The sequence below is a fragment of the Lipotes vexillifer genome, unplaced genomic scaffold, assembly GCF_000442215.2.
Source record: "Lipotes vexillifer unplaced genomic scaffold, Lipotes_vexillifer_v1.1 scaffold820, whole genome shotgun sequence".
Classification (NCBI taxonomy): Eukaryota; Metazoa; Chordata; class Mammalia; order Artiodactyla; family Lipotidae; genus Lipotes; species Lipotes vexillifer.
In genome coordinates this window covers 436,416-463,842 of record NW_006790074.1, presented here as the reverse complement: position 1 = coordinate 463,842, position 27,427 = coordinate 436,416, and the positions used below count along the sequence as shown (strand labels likewise).

The window sequence follows — 27,427 nt, the reverse complement described above, 5'->3', positions numbered from 1 at the left end:
GGGAAAGAGCTTCTTTAAAATAGAATTCCAACCAATACCAAAGGCCTGTTTTTGTACAGCTCATGAGAACAATGTACAATGGTTTTTACATTTTTAAAGTGTTAAAGAAAACAAACAAAGAGAATATGGAACACAGACCATATGTGGCCATCAAAGCCCAAGATACATATCATCTGGCCCTTTATAGAAAGTATTTGCCAATCTCTGATATAAAAGGAATGAAACAGATGGTCATCATATGGCAACCATCACAGAGGCATATGCTACAGGTAAGGGTCCTCAATGATGTTAAGGAGGTTTAACGGGACAACACTAGATAGACCCAGGTCGAGCCTTGCCCTACAAAATACAAGCCCTGCATCCTTTAAACTTGTAAATGACATGAAGTTCCCAGAAATACTGGGGAACTGTTTCAAACTGAAGGAGACTAAAGAAATATGAAAACAATATATAACATATGATACTGAACATGATCCTGGAGCAGAAAAGAAGAGACATTTTGGAGGAAATCGGAAAAATTACAGTGAAAAATTAATAAATTAGATGAACACTAAGAACAAAATATAAGAAGCCCAAGATGAAAGAGTGAAGCTTAACGTGTCAAACGAAGAAAGAGCTAGAAGGTATGAGACTTTGGTGGAAACAACTGGAAAAAAATCTCTGCCAAGAAAAGAAATCACGCTGAGCATAAAAATGAAAATGGTAATATAAACCCAATTAAAGCAAGACAGGTTTTTTTTTTTTTAAGGTCCAGGATTAAAACGAATGCCTTAAGATGTGACTCAAAGATGCCTTGGGAAAGTTCACTGGTGTTTTTAGGACAGACACCAGATAGGGTTGAAGAGAAAACAGGCCAGAAAGGAGCACGCTTGTGGCAATAACCCTTTAAAGAAGTATAGCTGGGGTAGGGGGGAGGAGGGGGGGAGGAGGGATGGAGGTACCTCCTAAGAAACTCTGAATATGTTTTTATGTGTGTCTTTTTATTTTTAATGTGGTAAAGAACACCTGAACACTAATTAGAAAGATCTAGTACACAAGGAGAGGGTAAAGATTTAGGAAAGAGCAAAAATAACCATTTGAGTGAGATTCTCTAAAAAAGACGAGAAGGAAGAATCATGGACACGTTTGTCTCTGACAGGAGAAGGGACAGTTCATCAGCTGTAACAGGAGAGAAAGAACTGAGGCAGGATAGTTGTGGATGCAAATAGGTCCAAAGATGTGTAAGACAGACACTGGGATAATTCGCGCTGGATGTCTCCATTTTTCTCTGGGAAGTATTTACTGAGGGGGAAGCCATTTACTGAGGAAGCAGGAGGGAAGACATGGGATTGGAGGGTTAAGGAAAGAGGATAAGGTCTGAAATTGGCACAGTGAGAAGCACAAGAATGACGAGACTAGAGAAATACAGGGAGGGTACCAGATAACGTTGAGAGTCCAGATAAGACTGGTGATCAAAAAGAGTATATAAATAAATCATATGAGAAATGCCTGTATCTGTTCAACCGACTATTAAACTGATACAACCAGGTTAACACATCTTCATACATAATTATCCTTCACAGCAAGTCATTATAACCATGGAAGCAAAGCAGCAGACAACCAATCAAAATACAGAAACTGCAAAATCACAGATGCCTGAACATTAATATGAATTCATTTGAACGACACGGTAAACCCATTTAACGTAAAGTCTGAAAGAGGGAGCTAACAGGAAAAGTCAAGGGACACTAGAAATATACCAAACCAAATCCTGCACCCTAACCACTGCCATGGTTTTCCACTATCACCTCCAAATAGTTTTTGAAACTGTAATTCATGGTCACACAAGATCCTACTGGAATTTCCTGACAGGCCTCCTGCTTCAGGAGAAAATCAAATTACTGTTCTCACCAACTGTTACTCTGAGATTTCCACCTATCCAATGAAATTTACTCTGTATCTAGCACAGTTCTTCAACTTGGTATTTAAATACATGCAAATATACCCCCAAAAGATGCTCCATCTTACCGATATTGCAGTTATCCTAAGAGAATCAACGGTAGAATGTTTGAATAGGTACCATAAAACAGGCCCAGTTTCTCCTGTAATAAAGCCCTGGGCCTGAGCAGAAAAGGTAGTGCAGACATTTTCAATAATCTTTGCTGCCATGTGATTCACAACACGTTCTTCCTAGAGAGAGAGAAGCAGTAGAAAACAATGAGAAAATTAAATAGGTATTATTTAGGATAAGAAATGTATACACATCATTTCTTCATAATCACTGCTTTATAAATAAAGCCCTGATACCAAGAGCGCCCCTGGATGTGTTAGGTGTTTTAGGAGGTGTGGTCATTTTTTCAGGCTATTACAAGACTATTACATTTGGTTAATCACTAAACCTAGCATAACATAATTCTCCACATATTTCAATAAAAAGGCTGAAATAATCTAGAAGATACACTATTATAGCTTACAGCATAACATAAAAACTGGAAGATAATTTTAAAATCATAAGGAGTATGCAGAACAATCTTCAGAAATTACTCAGGGCCGGAAATAATGAGTGTACCAATAAGCTAATGACCACCTAAATACAGGGCATCAAGGAAAGTCCGAAGAAAGAGACTGCACCAGTGGTGTGACCAAATTACCCCTTAGACTAAAGGCTGCTCTGGATTGTTCTAACAATGCTTAAAAGTCTCAAAAAGGATCAAGCTGTTTCCAGGTAACTTAAATGAGTCCAAGAAAAAGCACAAAAGTACTTAAAAGGCTATAAAGAAACAAAAGTGCCCAACATAAAAATCACGACGTCTGACATCCAATTAAATTCACACACACTAAAAAGCTGGAAAATATGACTCATAAAAAGAAAATTTAATTAAGGGAAATGACACAGGTGACAGAATAAGAAAAAAGTATTTAAATGGCTACTATACAGTCCATACACTCAAGAAGAAAGAAAGAAGAAAGAAGCATAAGGAAAGAAATAGAAAATTTTAAAATGATCCAAATCAAAGGGCTACAGATTATAATGCCTTATATGAAAAATACACTGAAATGGATTAACATATGAGACTCTGCAGACTCAATGATTAGTGAAGATTAGTGAAGACACAACACTTAGCAAAAAAAGGAAGAAGAAAGAAAAAGAAACAAAAGAAACAACTATCCAAAATAAACACAAAAAGAAATAAGACTGGGTAAAAAAGAAAAAAGCATCGGAACATCAGTGAACTGTGGGACAACTTCAAACAACCTAATGTATGTGCAATGAGAATACCAAAAGGGGGCAGAGGGAGGCAGAAAAAATATTTGAAGAACTACTGGCTGAAATTTTTTCAAATTTAGGAAAATTAATAATTCACACTCTAAGAAGCTCAATAACCTCAAGTAGAAAAAAGAAAAGTCACACCAAGGTACATCATCATCAAACTGCTAAAAACCAGTAATAAAGAGAAACCTGTAAAAGCAGCTAGAGTAAAAAGACACATTATGTAGAGATTATCTAACACATAACCTAACAAAAATAAAGATGACAGGAGACTTCTCATCAGAGACAATGCAAACCAGAAGACAGTGGAACAATCTTTAAAGTACCAAAAGAAAAAGAAAAAAGATAACTTTCAACCTATACATCTATATCCAACAATAACACCCTTCAAAAACTAAAGGTAAGGGACTTCCCTGGTGGCGCAGTGGTTAAGAATCCACCTGCCAATGCAGGGGACACGGGTTTGAGCCCTGGTCTCGGAAGATCCCACATGCCACGGAGCAACTAAGCCTAAGTGCCACAACTACTGAACCTGCACTCTAGAGCCCATGAGACACAACTACTGAAGCCGACGCGCCTAGAGCCTGTGCTCCACAACAAGAGGAGCCACCGCGATGAGAAGCCCTAGCACCACAACAAAGGGTAGCCCCCGCTGGCCACAACTAGAGAAAGTCCATGTGCAGCAACAAAGACCCAATGCAGCCAAAAGTAAAAATAAATAAATATTTTAAAATAAATTTTAAAAAGGAACATTCTTAAAAAAACAAACCAAAAAAACAAAGGTAAAAGTGAGGAAACTAGGGACAGGATTGTAAAAGGTACAAATTTTCACCTGTAAGATGAATAAGGTCTGGGGATCTAATGTAAAACAATGTGGCTCTAGTTGATAACACCATATAGTATAATTGAAATTTGCTACAAGAGGAGAATTTAAATGTTCTCACCCCAACTCCAAAAAAAGGTCAACGGGATAAAATATGAGACGACTGATGTGTTAGCTCAGTGGGGGAATCCTTTCACAATGTATGCATATATCAAATCATCACTTTGTACACTTTAAATATCTTACAATTTTATGTCAATCATACCTCAATAAAGCTGAAAAACAATTTAAATCCCTATCTCTGATAAAACAGACAAAAAACAATCAGCATGAACATAGATTTCTATCTATATCTATCTATCAGATTAACAAGCTTGGCCTACTGTAAGAAAAAAAGCACATCACCCAACAATGGCAGAATTCACCTTTTTTTCCCCCCTAAGTACATACACATACTGAGTCATGAGAGAAGTATCCACAAATACCAAAGATTTAAAATCATATATACACCACTCCCTCTAACCACAATACCATTAAATAATAAAAAGATAAATAGAAAAAACATAAAGACAGGTATTAAATGAGAAAGAAACAAAAGAGGTATAGAACTTGTTAAGTTTACAAAGCATGTAATGGGATAAAACAGTTAAAGGAACATGAAAGTTTACAGAGAAACGGAACCAATATAAATCGTAGAACCCTGTGGAGCTTCCCTCTGAAGATGATCTGCCACGGGAGAAGAGGAGGTATAAATCTCACCCTAGCAGTGAACATACCATACTTTGTGCCTCTTACCGCACCAAGTCTCTGAAAGCTGGTCTACTCCCTACTCAGTGCAAACTCAGGATCGCTTCTTTGTGCCATTCTCAAAGGTTTGCTTCAAGACACATTAGGTAACTCCATACTCAGTACTGCATCCTACTAATAACAGCATTCCAAATATTATGAATAGTGATATTAAAAGGAAAAACACAAGAAACCCTGCATCATTCCTATTCCACATACATGTTGCTCACTTTCACTACATAAAGGCAAGGAGAACTGTGCGTACCCGCAGAGAACCCAGTGTTGATGGCAGACACATTCTTTATTAGGAAGATTAAACTTAAACTGTGACAGTTACAAAAACAGAAAATACAGCTGTACATTTTCACTTTTATCCAGTATCAAGAATTTTAACTTCTCTCTCATTTTCGTTAACTAGTGTCTAACAACACTTGAAAGATAATACATATAATGGCTAACACCTCTATACATTCTAATTCAAGCCCCATCTTTTTCTAATACAAGCAATTTACCCAGTTTTCTTTTTTAAAAACCACTACAACTGAAAATTCAATTTCCTTTTTAAAGAATTTTGTTACATCAAAATTATCTAATAAGCTATTGTTCAGAAATGAATAATAAAGCCAACCATTTATTTTTTTGAACCTCACATTTTAACATATGCCAGTTGTCAGTTCAGCATCCATAATCATATAGACTATTATGCAAGCTATAAAAAAGGAGGTGGTTGATTCGATACAAATGCATAAATTAATCTTCTCTAAACACGTGGAGACACTCTAGGTACTATTTCCAGCTTCCGTGCGTACTGTACAGTAGGTTGCTACCTATCCAGATAAAAATAACTACCTTCAAGAAAAGCCAGCTTTCTCAGCGTCCCTATTCCATGCACATACAGAACATATGCCATCTAAGTTCAGTGCCAAATATTCCTGACATCAATACAGCAATGACACCAAGGGGAAAATTGCTCTTTGCTATTGTCTACAATAGGTCAAAGCAACGGAATGGAAAGCTGTCAAAGAGAGCCCAAGTCAGAAGCATGTGGACGATCAACCAACACAGGTACCTTTCCTTATACAAAACATCAGATGGGGCCCCAGGGCTTGGCCAATATGAAACTACTCAAGAGTGGCACACCAGGGACTGAAATCCACATCCTCTGACTCCCAGCTCAAGGTCTCCAAAATGCCAGCCCCAACTCTGAAGCAATGACTCAGTGTCATCATGGGTACCTTTTCTTCTATATTGCCACACTCTTTTTAAAACAGTTATACCATATCTTCCTTTTTTTTTTTTTTTTTTTTTTTTTTTTGCGTGTTCCACCTTAAGTCTCTCACTCTAAATACTCCCCCTCTTTCCACCTGAGCATTTACATCTGGAACAAGATCAAAGGCATTTGACTCACATCTCTATTACCATTGTTAAAATTATAGAAATAGTAACAGGTTGACCTGTTTGGAGAACAAGGTCATAATCTCTTAGGTAACCTTTTGAGAAAGAGAAAACCTACTGAAAACTATTTAATCAAACTCATGACAGTCCCAGTGTAGGACTATCTTCCTCTCCCTGTGGATCTCACAGCATGCCACAGGATAAGGTAGGTCTGTGGGCAAATAACTTTGAAAACATCGAATACTATATACGCCCATGGAGATTCATAATGAAAAGCTCTGAAAAAAGTAAATAAATAAATAAAAGCTCCGAAAAGTACTAACTACAAACAAACGAAACTATTCAACCTTGTTTAACCCAGTGTGTCCCGAGGTATTTGACTGGAAAACCCTTAAAACACGCCTGAATTTCCCATGGCAAAGCTAGCTATCTATGCACAATGAACGAAAACAATATGTATCATTTAAAACTAAAATTGTCTTCTAAGAAGTCTACGTATCAATTAAAACAAAAAAGTAAAATTTCCATTCCACTCTTCTCTCAATGCACAGATTAAAGGGAGGAGGACAGGCAGTACGAACCAGAATCAACGGCCTATGTCCAAAAAGGTACATTACTAAGTTTTGAAAGTGGAAAAAAGAAGTCAACTAAGTTAGGCAAAAAACAATCTCAATATATTTAAGAACAACAGAAATAGCACAACAATGTAAATGTACTTATCTATATACTTAAAGGTTAAGATGGTAAATTTTATATTAAATATATATATGTTACCACAATTTTAAAAAATACAAGAGAAATAGAACAGACCACGTTCTTGATCTATACAGTACTGCAACTTTGTTATTGCAACAAAAGAAAAAAGAGGCAATAAAATCCCACCCACCTGAAAAAGTTTAAACCATCTCATAAACAACCCTGGACCAAGATAAAATTTTAAACTAGGGATTATCTATAAGATAACAATAATGGAAACACTACATGTCAAAACAATGGGATACAGCTAACACTAGGTTGAAAGTTAATAGCCTTAAATGTCTTAGTAACTACACAAGAAAGAAAAAGGAAAAAAAAAAAAGCAAATGTAGTTACAAAACAACAATAAATGGCATACTGAACCAGGGATAAAAAAAATTTTCTTTACGAATAAATGAAGATAGGGCAGTGTCTTAATCATTTTCGCCTTTCCTGTGTCCAGCCAATACAAAATATGTTTCACAAATGCGACCTGTGAAGAACGGGAGCTGTACATGAGAGAGTTAACTTAAGCAATGAATTAAATACATTAGCTGAATGTCATCAGGAATTCAAAGGAACTTCAATCATCTTATTCCAGTGTTTTCTAAACCAAATGTGTCATTCTCTTTTTAGTTTTCTCACTGAGTATGCCTTCCATTTTCACTACTATCAACCAATTCTCCTCAAATGTATTCACAGATACATACTCTCAATCAACATCCCAACAGGTGAACCCGCATATAACTTTTAGAATCAACTTTTTAAGTAAAAAAGGAACCAAAAAAAGCTAAGAAACTCATGAAAAAGATTAAAATGGTAAGAAAAAATGCCCCTCTATATTTTTAAATTATTAAAAATAAATACTACTAATTTAGACAGCATGGCACAGATAATAGGCCAACAGAACTAAATAGAGACCAGAAAGAGACATGCACATTGACATGACAGAGGTACAATGCAGAGCCGTGGGGGGAAGATGGAGTTTTAATTAAGTGATGCTGGGATAACAGATTATGTTTATTTTAAAAAATAAAACTGGATCCACACATAGCACCACACACACAAAACAATTACAAATAGATTAAACTTCTAAAGGGAAAAAGAAAAAATAAAACTTTTAGAAGAAATATGTAATAGAACATCTTAATGAAGTTGGAGAAGCTTTTCTTAAGATATAAAAAACACAAATAATAAAGGAATGGATTGCTAAATTTCTATTAAAATTAGGAACTTCTGCTTATCAACAGACACTGTAAAGAAAAAGACCAAACACAAATTAGAAAGTATCTGGGATACACATAAACAAAAAATTAACGTCCAGAATACATTTTTTAAAAATTCCTATGGATGGAGTACCATGACATCTGAAATTTTTTCAAACAGTTCAGAAAATAACTGAATGAATAAATAATAAATACACATATATGGAAAGATATACACACACACATACTACAACAAAGCAAAGAGGGCAAAACGTTAACAGTTGAACCTAGGTGATGTAAATAGAGGTGATCATTATAGTTTTCTTTCCTTTTCTAATACTTGAAACATTTTATAACAACAGGTTGGGTGGGTGGGAGGGTGGGAATGAAGGTGTGCAGAATTCCTACAAAGCAACAGAAAAAATTTAAGACAATCATTTTCAAAACAGGAAAAACTACAGAAACCAAAATAAATAGAAAAAGATGGTCATTCTCATTAGTAATCAGGAAAATGCATATTAAAACTACTTTGAGAAACAATTTAATGCCCACGAGACTGACAAAAACTTAAAGTCTGACTATATCAAATGTTCAAGAAGATGTGAGTTAACGGATACTCCTATACACTGCTGGTGTGAGTATAAACTGATACACACGTGTGTCTCTGAGGCACACATCAACAACATACTATTCAGCGGTACAAATACTTTACACAATCAGCATGTACCAATCTCAACCTAACTTTAAGCAAAAAACTTAAGTCTCAAAAGAACACAGTGCCAGTCCATTTATAGAGTTCAACATTTAGACTCAATCAACATAATATTTAGCAATACATTCAAAAAGGGAAACACTATAAAGAAAAACTTGGGAAAGTAAAAAGAAAAGAGAAAAAAATTGAAAGAAACCCTTGGGAAAGTTTATCACCGAACTCAGAATAGTGTTTACTCTTTGAAAGAAAGTACGAATTGCAATCCTAGAGGGAGAGAAAAAAATTCTCTAAGCAACCAGCGACCTCCCCTCAGCGTTTTTTGTTTTGTTTTGTTTTGTTTTTTTTTTCACTGCATTGGGTTTTCGTTGCTGCGTGCGGGCCTTCTCTAGTTGAAGCTAGTGGGGGCTACTCTTCGTTGCAGTACATGGACTTATTGCAGTGGCTTCTCTTGTTGTGGAGCACGGGCCCTAGGCTTCAGTAGCTGCGACACGCAGGCCTCAGTAGTTGCAGCACGCAGGCTCTAGGGCACGAGGGCTTCAGTAGTTGTGGCCCACAGGCTCTAGAGTGCAGGCTCAGTAGCTGTGGCCCATGGGCTTAGTTGCCCTGCGGCATGTGGTATCTTCCTGGAGCAGGGCTCGAACCCATGTCTCCTGCATTGGCAGGCAGATTCTTAACCACTGCACCACCAGGGAAGTCCCCCCAACTTTTTTTTTAAATAGAGTAAGTGGGTCAGAGTGTGTGCTTTTAACCATACTCCTACATTTCATATATTCTTCTGTATATGAGGTACATTTCACTATTAAAGAACCTACATTCAGAAATACCAGTAGGGGCTGGGAAAATAGTTTTCTACATTAAAAAAAATTTTTTTTAATCACTGAAGTGGCTTAAAATTTTTTTACCTCAACTATGTCCTGAATACATTAAACAAATATGCTAAAGAATTGCTACAACTGAATTATTTTTGTAAGGATAGAAATCCTTTCTTAGCGGGGGAGATCACCTCTGAATTTATTTAATAGGGACAATATTAGTGTACATGCTGCCAAAGCATACACTTAAATGCTTTTCAAACACATAAAATTTTCATCAATTAGAGAGTTCTGGACTTTTCTCCCTCTTAATGAAAAGTATACAAGACTTGTCATACATACCAAGACAATAAAAGGCAAGTGTGCAGTATTCATTAACTATATCATTAGCTACATCGCTATTTTACAGTTATTATTTGTTAACAATACACATGTATATCAAACACTATTCTTTTTTGTGTGTGTGTGGTACGCGGGCCTCTCACTGTTGTGGCCTCTCCCGTTGCGGAGCACAGGCTCCGGACGCGCAGGCCCAGCGGCCATGGCCCACGGGCCCAGCCGCTCCGCGGCACGAACCCGTGTCCCCTGCGTCGGCAGGCGGACTCTCAACCACTGCGCCACCTGGGAAGCCCTCAAACGCTATTCTTTATAGTATGTACTCAATGAAAACACAGGAGGGGTTAGGGAGGATATATTTAATAAAGGATACCACGTCATGGATTAGAATTGATCATCTTTTACTAGGCATTAGTCTAAGTTTTATAAATTAAAGACACAAAGTTTTAAAAATTTCTTTACACCATTTAAAAAATTCCTAGAAGACTCCTTTCTCCTTTGACCTCCTGTATTTTGTTCTTTTGCATGAATGTACTTGAGAGATTCCACTTTATATTCTTATCCCAGCTCCCACAACAGGCAGGGTCTGTGCATGAACAGAAATTCCACCTTCTTCATCCATGTGCCCCCAGGTGTGCCTAGCTTGAGGCCTTGAATGATAAATCCAAACATGTCTTTTGACTACAGATAAAAATAACTTAATTCTCATACTGTTGATAAAGTACAGAATACTGGCTTCATTCACATCCCACAGTGACAACTGACTACATAGTTAACCCTACAGGCGGGTAAGTGTTCACACCTCCTTTCTGGATCACTAGGGGAAAACCTTGCAGAGATTTTTCTCCACTTGGGACATCATTCCATTACCATATAATGCATGAAGTAATGAATTCAAAAGAAAGATGTTTATTCTGACATGTGTTCTTTTCATCCCTTTAGGAATGTTTTTAGCTTATGGCTCTGCCTTGGGTGAAACAATGTCAAGGTTTAAAGCAAACAGAAAAATGCCAACCTTTTAGGTCAGTTACTAAATCCTCTACACAATTATACACAGCAGTTACGGATTCAGGTTGGTCGGTTGACCAGCTGGCTGGTTTTCAGCCATTAACAATAGCATGAGAAGGGATGTGAATACATTGAAAAAAAAAAACCCACATCACATAATAATTACTACTTAATATTAAAATCAACAGATACTAGTGGCAGCTTCCCTGTTCCTGAACCACAAAATGGCAACCTGACAAGATAATCACGGGGATGTTGAGGTTCGCAGAAAATTCCCTGCATACACCTTGCTTGTTAAACTGTTGCATTGATAACTTTAAAAGAGAGGGGAGGATTAAGTATACGTTATTGAGAACTAGTTAGGTTGTTTATATTTGCTATCACCACTTAAAAAGCAAGACATTTAAACAAGTGAATGAGAGTTAGTTCGTTTTTACACTTGATCCACTGTAGGTCCCTGGCTCACAGTGGCCTGTCGGCATTACTTAAATTCAGGAGCAATACAGTGCTTGGTTGACAGGCTCCTGCACTGCTGCAGGCTACAATCCTCACACAGTGCCTGAAGGGTTATTACAATTGCAAGCGTCTACAGAGGACAACAAAGGAGGCTTACCCCTTCCCGAAGGCACCTCATTAGCACCGTGTATGCAGCCGAGGGAACAGCCCAGCATTCTCGGGGCTTCTTTTTTTTTTCTTCCTAAAATGAAGTGGAAGGAAAGGCAGTGAAGCTAATAGCACAAAAGATATTAACCCTTTCAAGAAAAAGGTTCGGTTTCATATATACAAACTACCTAAAACTTCTTAACATTCTATTGAAAGTACGGCCTGACAATTATGACCTGATGAGGGGTCTTTTACTGCACTGTACACACAAGGTACTTCTGTTTCTCATTATGTTGTATATGATGTTGGTAAGATCCCCTCAGCAGTAGCTGGATGGAAAGAACTAAGAAATGACAGTATGGGGCTTCCCTGGTGGCGCAGCGGTTGAGGGTCCGCCTGCCGATGCGGGGGACGCGGGTTCGTGCCCCGGTCCGGGAGGATCCCACATGCCGCGGAGCGGCTGGGCCCATGGGCCATGGCCGCTGGGCCTGCGCATCCGGAGCCTGTGCTCTGCAACGGGAGAGGCCACGACGGAGAGAGGCTCACGTACCGCAAAAAAAAAAAAAAAAAAAGAAATGACAGTATGACCTGGTCGATAGAGAAACCATTCCACTGATAACTGTAGGTGATGATACAGCTACTCCTACCTACAAGGTATGACATTATCTGTAATGATTTGAAAGCACAGAACACACAGCTTTGAGTAGTATCTCCGGAAAATCCATAGGAACAAGTAAAACTCAGGATGCTACCTAGCAAGACAAAGCTCAATAAAAGTCAGCAATTATGATTGGCGGGTACACTGATTTTAATGACATCAGGAAAAATTCTTTCACAGAAAAACCAAATTAGAGAGATAACCGCAAGAACACTCCTGGAACCTATCAAATAAAATCACAAACTAAACCAGGGGCCACAGAGAAAGGTGCAAAACAATTATCTCTTTACAGCAGAAGAAATTCAGCTCTGCTTAGAATGTTTCTTTAAGATTGTGCAAATGTAAGAATTGGTATCTTACTGATCCAAAAGTATTTAATACCCATGATGAGAATTGTGACCCATTAAAACTGTACCCTTAATCATGGAATTCCACATAGGGTCATAATCTAGACATTACCATCCAGAGGTGCTCCAGCCCAAAAATCGCGAACTCAGCACGCAATTCAACTTCCAAACACAACTTTCCTCCCTTCTATAGCTCATTTATTCAGGAGGCCCACCACAACCTTTCCTTAACATCACTGGACTCTGCTCCCCGTCTCCCCTCCCCCCCTTCTCTTTCCCCCAGTCTATCCCCTACCCTCCCTGACAGCCATTTAGATTCCTGGTCTATCATTTAATTACTCTTGCCAAAGGCCTGAATGGCCTCACCCTCTGGAGTGCCCTTGTCCTGGGCCCAGGGAAACTCAACCTTAGAGGGAGCCAGTGGCTTGTTTTCTCCAGGCCTGCGCTCAGACAGCTGGGCTCTTGGAGGGGTGACACCAAGAACACAGAGCCCACAAAGGAGCTAGGATCAGTAAGCCCAGGAACCTTCCACATCACTCCCCAGGCCTGTCTCTCTCTCTGACCAATTCCCTCTCCTAAAGGACCACAGTATTTCATCCCCGCGGCCCTGCCATCTCTTCACCTACTTTTCCTCCTCCGCGGAGACCATGGAAGTGATGAGAAAGGAACTATTAACTCACCTCCACCTGCAGCGAGCTGCTGCTCATACCCAGTGGTTACAGCAGGACAGGCTCCTCCACCCCTTCCACGTGGGCTCACGAGCCCATTCCCACCCTACTTTCTTCAGGGTCACTAGGGTCTGGACCATCCCTTATTGCTCCTAAGTGCCCGATGTCCTATCTCCACGGGATCTCTTCCATTTCCACTAGAACAGACTCACTGTCATCTCCCATTTTCAGATGTGCTATGAGAACTACATGTAGATGTTTTTCCCTTTTTTTTTTTTTTTTGGCTGGGCCACGTGGCATGTGGGATCTTATCTTAGTTCCCCGACCAGGGATCAAACCCGTGCCCCCAGCAGTGGAAGTCCCCTGGAGGTGTATTTTTGATGTCTTTGTGGGAGAAGGTGAGCTCCACATCCTTCTATTCCGCCAGCTTGATCTGGCCCCCTGCTGTCTCCCATTCTCACAACAGCCCCTCGCCCCTCCGCTCTTTCCCACAACCATCCTAAGCTTTACGTTCACTTCCTCAAGTGTCCTCACCTCCCCCTAAATCCTCAACCCGCTGCCGTCTGACTTCTTCGGCCTCACTCACTCCACGTTAAATAAATAAATACACGAAACAGTTCTTGTTGGGTTACCAGTGACTTTCGTGTCACTCAAGCCAGGGGACTCTGTGGTCCTCTTTCTTGGACATTCAGGCCTATCGACCTTCTCTTTTCTGAAATGCCCACTCCTCTCCTAAGTTTGCTCCTGCTTCACTTACTCTCCGTTAGGATCCAGAAGCCTCTCTTACCATCCTCCAATCTATTCTCCACATTTAAACCAGAGTCATCTTTGTGGCACTTAAATCAGATGACACCCTTACCCTTCTTAAAACTTTATCGGCTTCCCCTCGCTCTCAGGATCAAGACCCAGGCATCCGACTTGGCCGAGGAGCCCTCCACAGTCTCGTCCCTGCCAGTCTCTGCAGCCCTACTTCCTGCTCATTCCCCTCCAGTCCCATTGGCCTTGGTGCAGTTCATGAGGGGAAAAAAGCACCTACTGTGTGCCAGGAACTCTTCTAAACAATAGCCACAAAGCTGTGAGCAAGAAAGATAAACGTTCTGTCTTAATGGTATTTAGTGGGGGACAAAGTTTTTTTTTTTTTAATTAAACAAAATAAACAAGTCAAGATAGTGATGAGCACTATAAAGAAAAGCATAGCAATGGATAAACAAGGTCCTACTGTATAGCACAGGGAACTATATTCAATATCCTGTTATAAACCATAATGGAAAAGAATATTACAAAGAATATATTTACATATATATATATAACTGAGTCACTTTGCTGTACAGCTGAAATTAAACACAACATTGTACATCAACTATATACCTCAATAAAAAAAAAATTTTAATTAAAAAAAAGGAAGAAAAGCACAGCAGGCTAAGGGGTTAGAGGAAGACTGTAGTCAGAGAGGCTACATCTCACATTGCTCAGGGCCAGGAGAAGGCTCTCTGCAGGGATCCATGTGAGCAGAGAGAAACTGTAAACATCTGGGGGAAAACAATGCAAGCAGGAGGAACAGCAAATGCAAAGGTGTGGAGGCAGGATCAGGGTACGAGGGGTTTCAGGGAACTGTGGGGAGGGCAGTGCGCCTGGGAGGAGGAAACAAGTAAGAGGGTCGTGAGGGCAGAGGTCATATGGAGATTTAGCTCTGACAACCGGGAAGACAGGAAGCATGGGAGGGCTCTGAGGAGTGACAACTGCAGAGTCTCATGGGTTTAACAGGCTCACTCTGGCTGATGTTTGGGGAAGACTTCAATGGACACAAGAGTGAAGCAAGGAGATCATCTGGAAATGATTATGCGCTGGACAAAAAGGACAAAATATAAGAATACCTGGCCTCAATGTGGTATGTATCCTTGACAAAAGTCAGGAAAAAAATACACAAACTATAAATGTGTTGCCTCATAATATCCTCGTCAGAATCACAGTCTGGTCTTCTGTTCTCATGCTTATAACCTTAGGGTGTTACCAGATAATCAAAAGGACAGGACTTAGGTGTCTACATTATATACGATATGCACGTATGTACGTATGTATGTGTGTGTGCGCGTATACATATAACAATCACTTCAGGTCAGTCTCACTACGTCAGCACTGACCTGAGATGTTAAGGTTTACCTATGTTCTAAGTGACAATGCCACAAACAGCCTCATCTCATGAAACATTAGTGATTTGTGTGGGTCCATGGACATAACTTCGTTTTCTGGTTTGCTATCATAAAATGTGGTCAAATGTCAGGGCCACAGAATCACCCCTTTATTAAAACAGCCTAGCTTACGTCCAATTAAAGTGAGAACCAAGGGAAATGAGTCTCTAGATCTACTTTTAGAAACAAACAGAAATATGATTCTGCATTATTCCATTTATATAAGACTCTACAAAATGCAAACTAGTCTATATGACAGAAGGCAATCAGCGGTTGCCTGGGGGTGGGGAGAGGGGCAGGAGGGAGGGGTAACAAACGGTGCTGAGAAAACTTTTGGAGGCGATATTTTCATTATCTTGACTGTGGTGATGGTTTCACAGATGTATGCATATATTAGCATTGATCAAATTTTAATTTTTAAATGTGTGCAGTTTATGGTATGCCAATTATACCTCAATTAAGCTGGGGGGGAAGGTAAAAAAAAAAAAAATGGGACACATGCCCCCCCACAAAATTGGACTAGACTCCCACCCATGATAAGATGGCAGACCACACTTCCTGTGGTCTGAGATACCTGACCTTTCTTCTAAGGAAAGCAGTTTTATTCTGTATCCTTAAAATGCCTCAGAGAGCTGACAAGAAAACAAAGAATAATCAAGCCAAAAATTAGCTGCAAGCATGAAGGGATAAACAGAGCACTGAAGTCTGCTTTTATTCTGAGGGCCTGCAGAACTTGGTAAATTTGAGCTTTGATGTCAAGGCCTCCAGGGCCCAAGGTAAGAGTAAAGTCAATATAAACTCTCCAGCCCCATCCCCGAAGAACTGCAAGGAAAACTATCTTTCACAAAACTCAGCACACAAGAGAATGTTCCAGTGCAAGAGGAGGAGGGAGGGAGCTCTAAGTACTAATTGAGAAAGACATCCATATTAATTATTAAGAAATAGCTCCAGTGTATGTATCACCATACACTGTTTTTAATACTGTGTAACTATTAAGTGAAAAAAGTTGCTCTACTTGCTATATAAAATGAGACAAAGTAAGAATCTACATTTCTAATCGCTCATTTGTGCAAAACTAATGATGTAAATATAAGTAAGAAAGTAATCGTAATGGTTATTTATTGGGGAACTACACAGACGGGGGACAGAAATAGAAAAGAGGCCCTTCTCTGTATACCTTTCTATACTTCCAAGTTTTCTAGTTTCATGAATGTATCTCTTCAAAATATAAACTTACCTGAGAATAAACTCAACCAAGCTAAATGTACAAAAGCTTTATGAGTGAAATATATTGGGTCGGCCAAAGAGTTCATTTGGGTTTTTCTGTTAAGATGACGAACTTTTTGGCCAACCCAATAATTTACATGACTTAAATGAAAAATCTTTTAATATAAATATATGAAAACACCATTTTTTTGTGCATTAAAGGACAACATATCATAAATGTGCTAATACTTCCCTCATAGATGCAGTGCAATCCCGAACATGCATTAGAAGACTCAAAATCACAAAGACAGCAGTATTTCTGTATAGTCAATGCAGGGTTCAAAAGATGATTTCAGAATTGGACAATCTGACTCTAAAATTTATTCTGACATGTAAAGGGCCAGGAATAGCCAAGACATTTATGAAAACGAAGACTAAGGAGGTGAGACTTGCTGTACAGGCTATCAATACTAAGCATGGAACTAAATAATTTTAAATGCTGATGTTTTATAATAATTAAGTTAATTGCATTAAAATGATCATCATCCAGAAAGTCAATTTAGATACTAAGGATACTCAGGTTATATAACATTTAAGCAAGTTCTAGAAGCAAAACATAAGTACAAGGAGAGAACTTTTGATTAACTCATAACTTACTGGTACTTATTAAAACACTCAGAGCATCACATGAAATGAATTACTCATAATTTATCTATATCTATTCAATATATTCCCAAATATAAGAAGTCAAATTCTGCAGTCACAAATTCTCATGCCATGTTAAGAGCTATATTTACACATAGTGTTTTAAATAATAATGGCGCTTTTACACTGAGAGAACCAACAGGACCCTCTTGCAAAAAGGAGTCAAAGATGGCAGCAACCTAGGAAGTACTTTGGGGACTCCGGTCCACTGGTTTTAAAATACAGCCTGAGAATCTCCTACACTTCGAAGAAAAAGAGGCACTGGGGGAGAGAGGGAAGACACACAAGGAGAGATAGAAGAAGTGTCAGAAAGACACTTGAGAGCCTGTCTCCTCCAGAGGTAAAAATTTTCCTAAATTCCTTAGGTGTGCTCAAAGGGGCAAAATCAAAAAACTTTTATTTTGATATCTGCCATGATATGTCAGAACACATCAAAGGACAACAGAGTTAACCAATCTTACCTGGGTGGCTATAAGATAGATCAGCTCTCCCAGGGTTGGTAAAAGGCACTGTTTTAATTTGCTGTTCCTGAAGTTTTCCCTAATTAATTCGGTTAAGAGAGTAACTGCCTGAAAAGAGAGGGAAAAAGTATATTATTTCATGTGTATCTCTTGGTTCTTTAGCCTATATGTAACAGGCAAGACACTCTACAAAATTCACCTTGCATTTTTAAGAACTGGTTTCCAAATTATTTTCAATATATGGGCCTTATTCCTGGAGGAAAAAAACAGTAACTCTCCCAGACGAAGATACAAATACACCCAGTGAAATAAACTTACCGACTTACAGCACTTATCAGTTACCAAGCATTTTCACTATATCGCCAATCTTCTGTGAGGGAACCGTTGCTCTACCTTTAAAGCCAGAAAACCTAGGCTGAGAGAGTTGCAGCAGCTTGCCCCCATGCCACCCAGTCCACTTGGAAGCCAGAACCTGAACACAGATTTTCCCATGCCAGATCCCTGGGATGCTCCAGCGCACCCCAGTTTGAAAAATTCTTACACTGCATGAAACTTTTAAATGATTCCTTCAAAAATACAAGTGGGGCAACATTATACCAACATTCCAGTATAATCCACTTTGAAATCCGGCAGCATGTTTTATCAGATCTAGTTAATTTCCTAGGACTCATGCTGAGAAAATCCCATGTGCTCCATGCCAGAATGTATAACCCAGAACACAGGTTAATCAAATGATACTGTGACCATGAAGTAGGGTGTAACGGTTTCAGAATGATACATATAGAATGAGATGGGAAAAAACTGCATATAAATAGTGTGGAAGCATTGCTCCGAAACACCGCGTGCAACTGAAAACATGGTGCACAAACAAGATGATTTCTTACTGTGACAAGATATAAGTTTTTAAATTGAACATATATCAAAACATTAGGTCTTACAGCTAAAACTAATACAATGTTATATGTCAATTATATCTCACTTTGAAAATTAATTAAGGCTTCCCTGTTGGAGCAGTGGTTAAGAATCCGCCTGCCAATGCAGGGGACACGGGTTCAAGCACTGGTCTGGGAAGATCCCACATGCCACGGAGCAACTAAGCCTGTAAGCCACAACTACTGAGCCCGCACACCTAGAGCCCATGCTCCGCAACAAGAGAAGCCACAGCAATGAGAAGCCCGCGCACTGCAACGAAGAGTAGCCCTCGCTCACCACAACTAGAGAAAAGAAACCCAGGCGCAGCAATGAAGACCCAACGCGGCCAAAAATAAATAAACAAAAAATAAAAATTTTTTTTTTAAATTAAGAAGTTTAAAAACTGAAACTGAGCACTTAAAAACTTTCAGAGCAATTTGACGATGCTACAACATCCCAGCGTGTAATCACTGGACCCGTATTGTAAAACAAGAGTGTGGACAAGTTGGAGTTGCACATCAGGGAGCTGCACAATAGTCATGCATGAGAGGAACACTTGCTGATGTGGGTTTTTCTGAACAGCTTTATTGAGTTACAACTGACCTACAATGTGCTGCATTTTTTTTTTTTTTTTTTTTTTTGGCCATCCGTGAGGCTTGCAGGATCTTAGTTCCCTGATCTGGGATTGAACCCAGGGCCACGGCAGTGAAAGTGCCCACTCCTAACCACGGGACCGCCAGGGAATTTCCAGAGCTGCGTATATTTAAAGTGCGCAATTAGATATGTCTGCCATACGCACGTCCCAGTGAAATCACCACCACAAACAAGATAGCAACATCCCCAAGTGTTTCCTCAAGTTCCCTTGGTAATCCCTCCATTTCACTACCTTTCTCTCCTCCCACTGATTTACGTTCTGTCATTAGTTGGCATTTTCTAGAGTTTACGTTAATGGAATCATATACTATGTATTCTTATTTGTCTGGCTTCTTTCACTTAGCACGATGCATTTGAGATTCTTCCATGTTGTTATGTTTATACACAGCTCGTTCTTTTTCGTTGCGGAGTAGTATTCCCCTGTACAGGGATACCACCTTGTGTAACTCCCACTACCCACTGCCTTACACACAGTGAATCCCCCATATAAAGTGGTTGAGGAGGAAAAAGGAATCATATACATCACATTAGCCCTTGCAGGTCACTTCTACACACAGTCTTCCTTTTCTTTCAACCCATACGGATCATCCACTAGTATTACCTTGAACCCATCTGAAATTAACAATATTCAGCCTTTTCTTTTTACCTACAAAAAGAGCAATTTGTCACCAGCATACCTATCATAAAAGAACGGATAAAGGAAGTATTCTAAAGAGAAAGGAAATTATTTTTTAAAAAAAAGAACCTTGGAAAATCAGGAAGGAAGCAAAAACATGGTAGGCAAAAATACATGTAAATACAATAGGCTTTCCGCCTCCTATTAAGTTTTCTAAATTATGTTGGATGGTTGAAGTAAATGTTAGGAAAATGCGTGATTTCGTTCTAAATGTATTTAGAGGATATATTTAAGACAACTATATAAAAATGAGGGAGATTAAATGTTGAAAAGGGAGGTAAGTTTTCTATACTTCACTTGAATGGGTAAAATGATGACACCACTAGACTGATAAGTTATGTATAATATAAATATAAACAATGTTGTTTTTAAAAAAATCAAAGACAAGCTAAATAAATGAAGAGATGTATTTGTATTTGTGTGTGTGTGTGTGTGTGTGTGTGTCTGTGTGTATTTTATTTTCTGTACAATATGATGTTTTGACATCTTAAAAAAACCTTTCTGGCTGGGGAGAGAATGACCCTACCCTCCCAGGGCCAGCCAATTCTTAGAGGTAGCAAAGGCCCAAGAGAGCATGTCTTTAATATGCAAACTCGCCAATCCAGAGCCATACCTCCTCTATCTGGCCCTTATACCTCAGGAGGCAATATTCTTCTGCCTTCATCATCCCAGGACCAGGTACCACGCAACGAGAGACTCTTCCTATAGCCCAAAGCCTGCTGAAATTATTCAGACTAGCCAATTCTAAGGTGTTTATCCTGCCTCGCCTTTCCCGTGGAAACCCCAATAAAGGCTATGGCTTAAGCACTCCCCTTTTCTGCCTCCTGACCACCTTGGCTTTTTTCCGTACGGCCCTGTATGTCATGCCTGTCTCTAGGACCTGTAAACATAATAAACTTTATTTTCCTGAGCCCCTCCTCTCTCTCCTCTTGTGGCCGCTCCTGACTGACCATCTCATAAATGAATACAAAAAGGAGATATACTATGTTCATATATAGTAAGACTCACGGTAAAGATGTCAATTTCCCCCAAACTGACAGCGTGGTTTATTGAAATTCCTATCAAAATCCTAGCAAGACTTTTTTTGTAGATATCAATAAGATTATCCTACAATTCATGTGGAAAGCAGAAGTATCAGAAGAGCCTAAACAATTTTGAAAAAGGAGAATAAGGTGGTTGAAACTGTTCCACCTGATTTCAAGACTTATTATACAGCTACAGTAATCAAGACTGTATGGCATCGTCAGAGAAACAGGCACTCAGATCAATGGACCAGAACAGAGAATCCAGAACTAGCTCCATACAAGTACGGCCCACTGACTTTTGACAAAGGTGCAAAGGCAATACAACAGAGGGAAGTCAATCTCTTCAAGAAATGTTGCTGGAGCAACTGGCTCTCCACAAGAAAAACAAAAAGGAAACATCAACCTAAGTCATCTGACACTTTATACAAAATATCAACTCAAAATGGATCACGGATTTAAATGTAAAACAGAAAACCAGAAGTAAAAAAATAAGATAAAGTCTTCAGAATCTAGGTAAAGAGTAGATCTGGTACCAAAAGCACAGACACATTGTACCAAAGAAGCTATACAACTGGCAGATAAGCACATGAAAAGATGTTCAATATCACTGGCTATTAGGGAAATGCAAATTAAAACCACAATGAGACATCACTACACACCTATCAGAATCGCAAAAATAAAACAGAGTGACAACACCACCTGCTGCTGAGGATGGAGAGAAACTAGATCACTCATACCACTGCTGGTGGGGATGTAAAATGGTACAGGTAGGCTGGAAAATAGTTTGGCAGTTTCTCTAAAACACAAATGAACCACTGAACATGCAGCTACCAGAGAACCCAGAAACTCATCAGCATTTATCCCAGAGAAATGAAGACTTTCATCCACACACAAATCTGTACATCAATTTTACAACAGCTTTATTTGTAACTACCCAAACTGGAAATGATCCAGGTATCTTTCATCAGGTAAATGGTTAAATAAACCGTGGTACAGCCATACTAAGGAATACTATTAAGCAATAAAAAGTAACAAACTGTTGGGACTTCCCTGGCAGTCTAGTGGTTGGGACTTCGCCTACCAAGGCAAGGGGTGTGGGTTCAATCCCTGGTCGGGGAGCTGGGGTCCCACATGCCTCGCAGCCAGAGGGTCATGACATAAAACAGAAGCAATGTTGTAACAGGTTCAGTAAAGACTTTTAAAATGGTCCACATCAAAAAAAAATCATAAAAAAAGTAACAAACTGTTAACACGCGCAACAACCAGGATGGATAGCCAGAGAATTACATTAAGTGAAAGAAAGCCAACTCTGAAAGGTTACAGACCATACACTTCCATTCATACATCCTCAAAATGACAGAAGTACAGAACTGGAGAAGAGATTAGTGGTCGCCAGGGGTTGGAAGGAGGGGCATGAGACAGAGGGAAGAGGGTATGGTTATAAAGGGCAATAAGGGTGATCCTTGTGGGGATGAAACTGTTCTCTTCATTAACTATCTCAGCGTCAATATTCTGGTTGTGATATTGCACAATAGTTCTCCAAGATGTCACTATCGGAGAAAACTAGACGAAGTAATACCCAGTGTCTCTCTGTACTATTTCTTACAACTGCATGTGAATCTACAACTATCTCAAACTAAAAGGTTTAATTCTTTTCAAGTCAACCTCATACTAAATTCAAAATCCAGATCCAACTTTCTGCTTCACAAAATTCATAGCAGGGACATATAGCCTTTCTCCATCTTATCATCCACTGGCATTTTGTATCAGTAAGCATCACAAGAAATTAAAAACATTTTAATGCTGCAGACCCTTAAAGAGATAAAACTGAACTGCCTCCAGCATAAAAGAAATTGCTTTGGAACTTGGTGTCTTGTAAATTGACAAACATCATATAATCTATGCCAGTAATGCCACAGCAACATGACATCTCACTTGCAAAAATTAACTTTGGATACCACTAAACAATACACAACAAATAATGTTTATCTGCAATGTTATCTGTATAGATTTTCCACTTGTTCTATAAAAATTTAAAGAAATATTAATATTAAAAAGGAAAACTGTGGCCTTTCCTGGTGGCGCAGTGGTTGAGAGTCCGCCTGCCGATGCAGGGCACGTGGGTTCGTGCCCCGGTCCGGGAAGATCCCACATGCCACGGAGAGGCTGGGCCCGTGAGCCATGGCTGCTGGGCCTGTGCGTCCGGAGCCTGTGCTCCGCAAAGGGAGAGGCCACAACAGTGAGAGGCCCGCATAACCGCAGAAAAAAAAAAAGGAAAACTGTAAGACTAATTAATAAACAAACCACATAAATGACAAATACCAAGCAGAAAATTAAGTTTTTACTGTCCTAAGTATGACATTCAAATATGCCAATACTAAACAGAAAAAGGAAAACGAGACTGTTTAATTCTTCTTCCAACTCAGAAGTCCAAGTAATATGTAAATATTGTTCTTATGCATGTCTGTCCTATAGTCTGTAAAAATCTGCCTGGCCTTGGGACTTCCCTGGTGGCACAGTGGTTAAAAATCCACCTGCCGGGCTTCCCTGGTGGCGCAGTGGTTGAGAGTCCACCTGCCGATGCAGGGGACACGGGTTCATGCCCCGGTCCAGGAAGATCCCACATGCCGCGGAGCGGCTGGGCCCATGAGCCATGGCCGCTGAGCCTGCGCGTCCGGAGCTTGTGCTCCACAACGGGAGAGGCCACAACAGTGAGAGGCCCGCGTACCGCAAAAAAAAAAAAAAAAAAAAAAAAAATCCACCTGCCAATGCAGGGGACATGGGTTGGAGCCCTGGTCCAGGAAGATCCCACATGATGAGAAGCAACTAAGCCTGTGTGCCACAACTACTGAGCCCGCATGCCACAACTACTGAAGCCTGTGCTCCACAACAAGAGAAGCCACCACAATGAGAAGCCCACACAATGAGAAGCCCACACACTGCAACGATGAGTAGCCCCCGCTCTCTGCAACTAGAGAAAGCCCTTGCATACCAACAAAGACCCAGTGCAACCAAAAATAAATTTATAAAAAAAAAAAATTTGCCTGGCCTTCTAACATTGAAACTAAAAGAGATAAAAAATGGGATATTCAAGTATTATGCTACTGTTGTGTGCGTTTTTGGAAAACCTAAGGAAAATTAGGGGGTTGGTGGGGGGACTCTTATTTCTAGTATCATTATGCTTTGAGGCATATCTACACCATCACTGGTTCTATTACCCTAACAGAAACTATCCTTCTGCAACCACGGGCATGATGGGTTGCTTATTTCTAGATTACTAGTAGTAATAATTTAAGATTGTAATGCTATTTCCTAAACTATTTTGAAATCAAAACCCATTTTACAACAACTCTGACAAAGTGAAGCCAGGCCTCTTTTGGCTTTATCTGAAATCATCAGATTGACATTAAAAGGTCAAATGTGCTTCAATCTCACATACCCTGGACTGAGCCTCTTAGGCAGAAAGACAGGAAGATGATGAAGTAAGAAGTTCTGCAGTTATAAAACTAATATTCTGAACTTGCAGAAAGAGTTTGCTTGCTCTTGACTCTCAAATTATAGTTTTTAAATGTCCATGTTAACGGGTATACAATTAACAGCTACAAATAGAAACTGAATTAAACTCCAGACCCAGAGTTTTATTAGACCAAAGGGACATTTTTGAAACCCTATAAAACTATTCCCAAAGGGAGATACAGCAGCAGCCATCACAACAACATAGTCTTCTAAATTAAATACTATTCAGTATTCCTCCCCAATCGCTGAAGTAAGAGGCATTCCACAATCTCAAACGAACAGAGAATTCCAATTGATACCACTTTGACCAGCCCTTTTCTTTCTTAGAACACCATTTTCAAAGTCCCAAACACAGCTTGGGCACATAAAAGAAGAGCCCCATAATTCTTTCTTCAATTTTATTAAATCTTAGATTTCCTTGGGTATTGCATTTCAGATCAGTAGACTTGAAACTTCAAGTTCTCATTTTCACAAGTGTTGGTTTAAAAAGTTTGAGAGAGAGACAACACACTAGACAGGAGAAGGCTGAAGAGGCAGGAACAGAAAGATGGTAAACCTGTTTGAAGAAAAAAAAATTCTGTATCTAATAACTAAAAATGTTGTTGCAATGTGGCAACACTGTAAGAAGTTCTCCTTGGTGATGTCTGGATATCAAAGTTTTAACAACATTAGCATCTATACGAAAAGACAACCCTCAGAATGGGAGAAAATATTTGCAAACGAAGCAGCTGACAAAGGATTAATCTCCAAAATATACAAGCAGCTCATGCAGCTCAATATCAAAAAAAAAACAACCCAATCCAAAAATGGGCAGAAGACCTAAATAGACATTTCTCCAAAGAAGACATACAGACTGCCAACAAACACATGAAAGGATGCTCAACATCACTAATCATTAGAGAAATGCAAATCAAAAATACAATGAGGTATCACCTCACACCGGTCAGAATGGCCATCATCAAAAAATCTACAAATAAATGCTGGAGAGGGTGTGGAGAAAAGGTAACCCTCTTGCACTGTTGGTGGGAATGTAAATTGATACAGCCACTATGGAGAACAGTATGGAGATTCCTTAAAAAGCTAAAAATAGAACTACCATATGACCCAGCAATCCCACTACTGGGCATATACCCTGAGAAAACCATAATTCAAAAAGACTCATGTACCACAATGTTCATTGCAGCACTATTTACAATAACCAGGACATGGAAGCAACCTAAGTGTCCATCGACAGATGAACGGATAAAAAAGATGTGGCACATATATACAATGGAATATTACTCAGCCATAAAACGAAACGAAATTGAATTATTTGTAGGAAGGGGGATGGATCTAGAGTCTGTCATACAGAGTGAAGTAAGTCAGAAAGAGAAAAACAAATACCTTATGCTAACACATATATAAGGAATCTAAAAACAAAAAATGGTTCTGACGAACCCAGGGGCAGGACAGGAATAAAAACGCAGACGTAGAGAATGGACTTGAGGACACGGGGAGAGGGAAGGGTAAGCTGTGACAAAGTGAGAGAGTAGCGCTGGCATATCTACGCTACCAAATGTAAAATAGGTAGCTAGTGGGAAGCAGCCGCATAGCACAGGGAAATCAGCTCAGTGCTTTGCGACCACCTAGAGGGGTGGGATAGGGAGGGTGGGAGGGAGACGCAAGAGGGAGGGGATATGGGGATATATGTATACATACAGCTGATTCTCTTTGTTTTACAGCAGAAACTAACACAACGTTGTAAAGCAATTATACTCCAATAAAGATGTTTAAAAAAAAAATAGCATCTATGGATGTAAACTTTAATCCCTAATTCTCCGCATGTTAATTGGGTAACTACGTGGCATCGAACTCCTAAAAGTAAATAATCAGGGAGAAGTAAGGACTGCTATCTTGTCACTTCCCTGTCGAGGCCTAAATGTAAACAAACAACCTGTAACTGGTGGATTTTTTTCTCTTAAAGATTATGAACTGTCAGGAAAAGCAAATAAAATGCATAGTAAATTTCTCAGTCTTTTACAGCCATAGAGAAAGTTTACAAGTAGGAGGTACACAAACTTTATCAAGTTCCTGGATTTTCTTTTTTTAATTAGATGTCAACAAATTTCAACTGCAAAAGAATGTGTCACTTTTCTGGTCAACAGTCACCCAATCCCTCTTCCTAACATCATCCAACTTCCTTTTGAAGAAATACCTCTCCCGTACTGTTCTTGGTCTGTGGGATGACAAAGCAGGCACTGTGTGGGAAGCCCGCCAAACGTGGAACCTGCAAGGGCCCCTGGCTCCCTTCAGAAACATCTTTCCTCCCACAGCCAAAGCTCTTGCTCAGAAATCTGAACCTTGAGTCGGGTGGCAGAGAATAAAGGAACAGCTGAAGTTCACTCATTCCTTCTAGCAATGGTCCCAAGCAAGACTCCAAGAGGGTCCTGCTCCAAAGGCCCTCTGGAGCTCCCAGGTCCTGACTGTTCCAGACCTCCTCTTGGAGTCTCTGACCTTGCTCATTTCCCCTAATAAATACCCTTTATGCTTAAGTTAGGCAGAGTCAACCTGCAAAAGCGGTAAACAGTAGTTGCGCTGTCCAGTTCCCCTCCCTTCCTGGACACACAAAAATACTTCCCAGCTCCCCTGGAGTTGGGTGGGGCCATGTGAGTAGTTCTGACCAACTGGCTGGGTAGAAATGATGTATGTAACACCTACGTGCAATTTTCCCTACTCTATTCCCCTGCCCCAGGAAACATGAAAGCA

The 27,427-nt window shown here is 39.6% G+C and overlaps 1 protein-coding gene across 1 annotated transcript in view; it reads right to left on the bottom strand.

The window, feature by feature from the left end:
- Positions 1-27,427, bottom strand: part of ULK4 (unc-51 like kinase 4) — a 114,603-nt gene that overhangs the window by 8,459 nt on the left and 78,717 nt on the right. Inside the window, 3 exon segments of the mRNA XM_007472126.1 lie at positions 2,008-2,169; positions 11,676-11,759; positions 17,900-18,007. Coding sequence (XP_007472188.1) covers positions 2,008-2,169; positions 11,676-11,759; positions 17,900-18,007 — 354 coding nt within the window.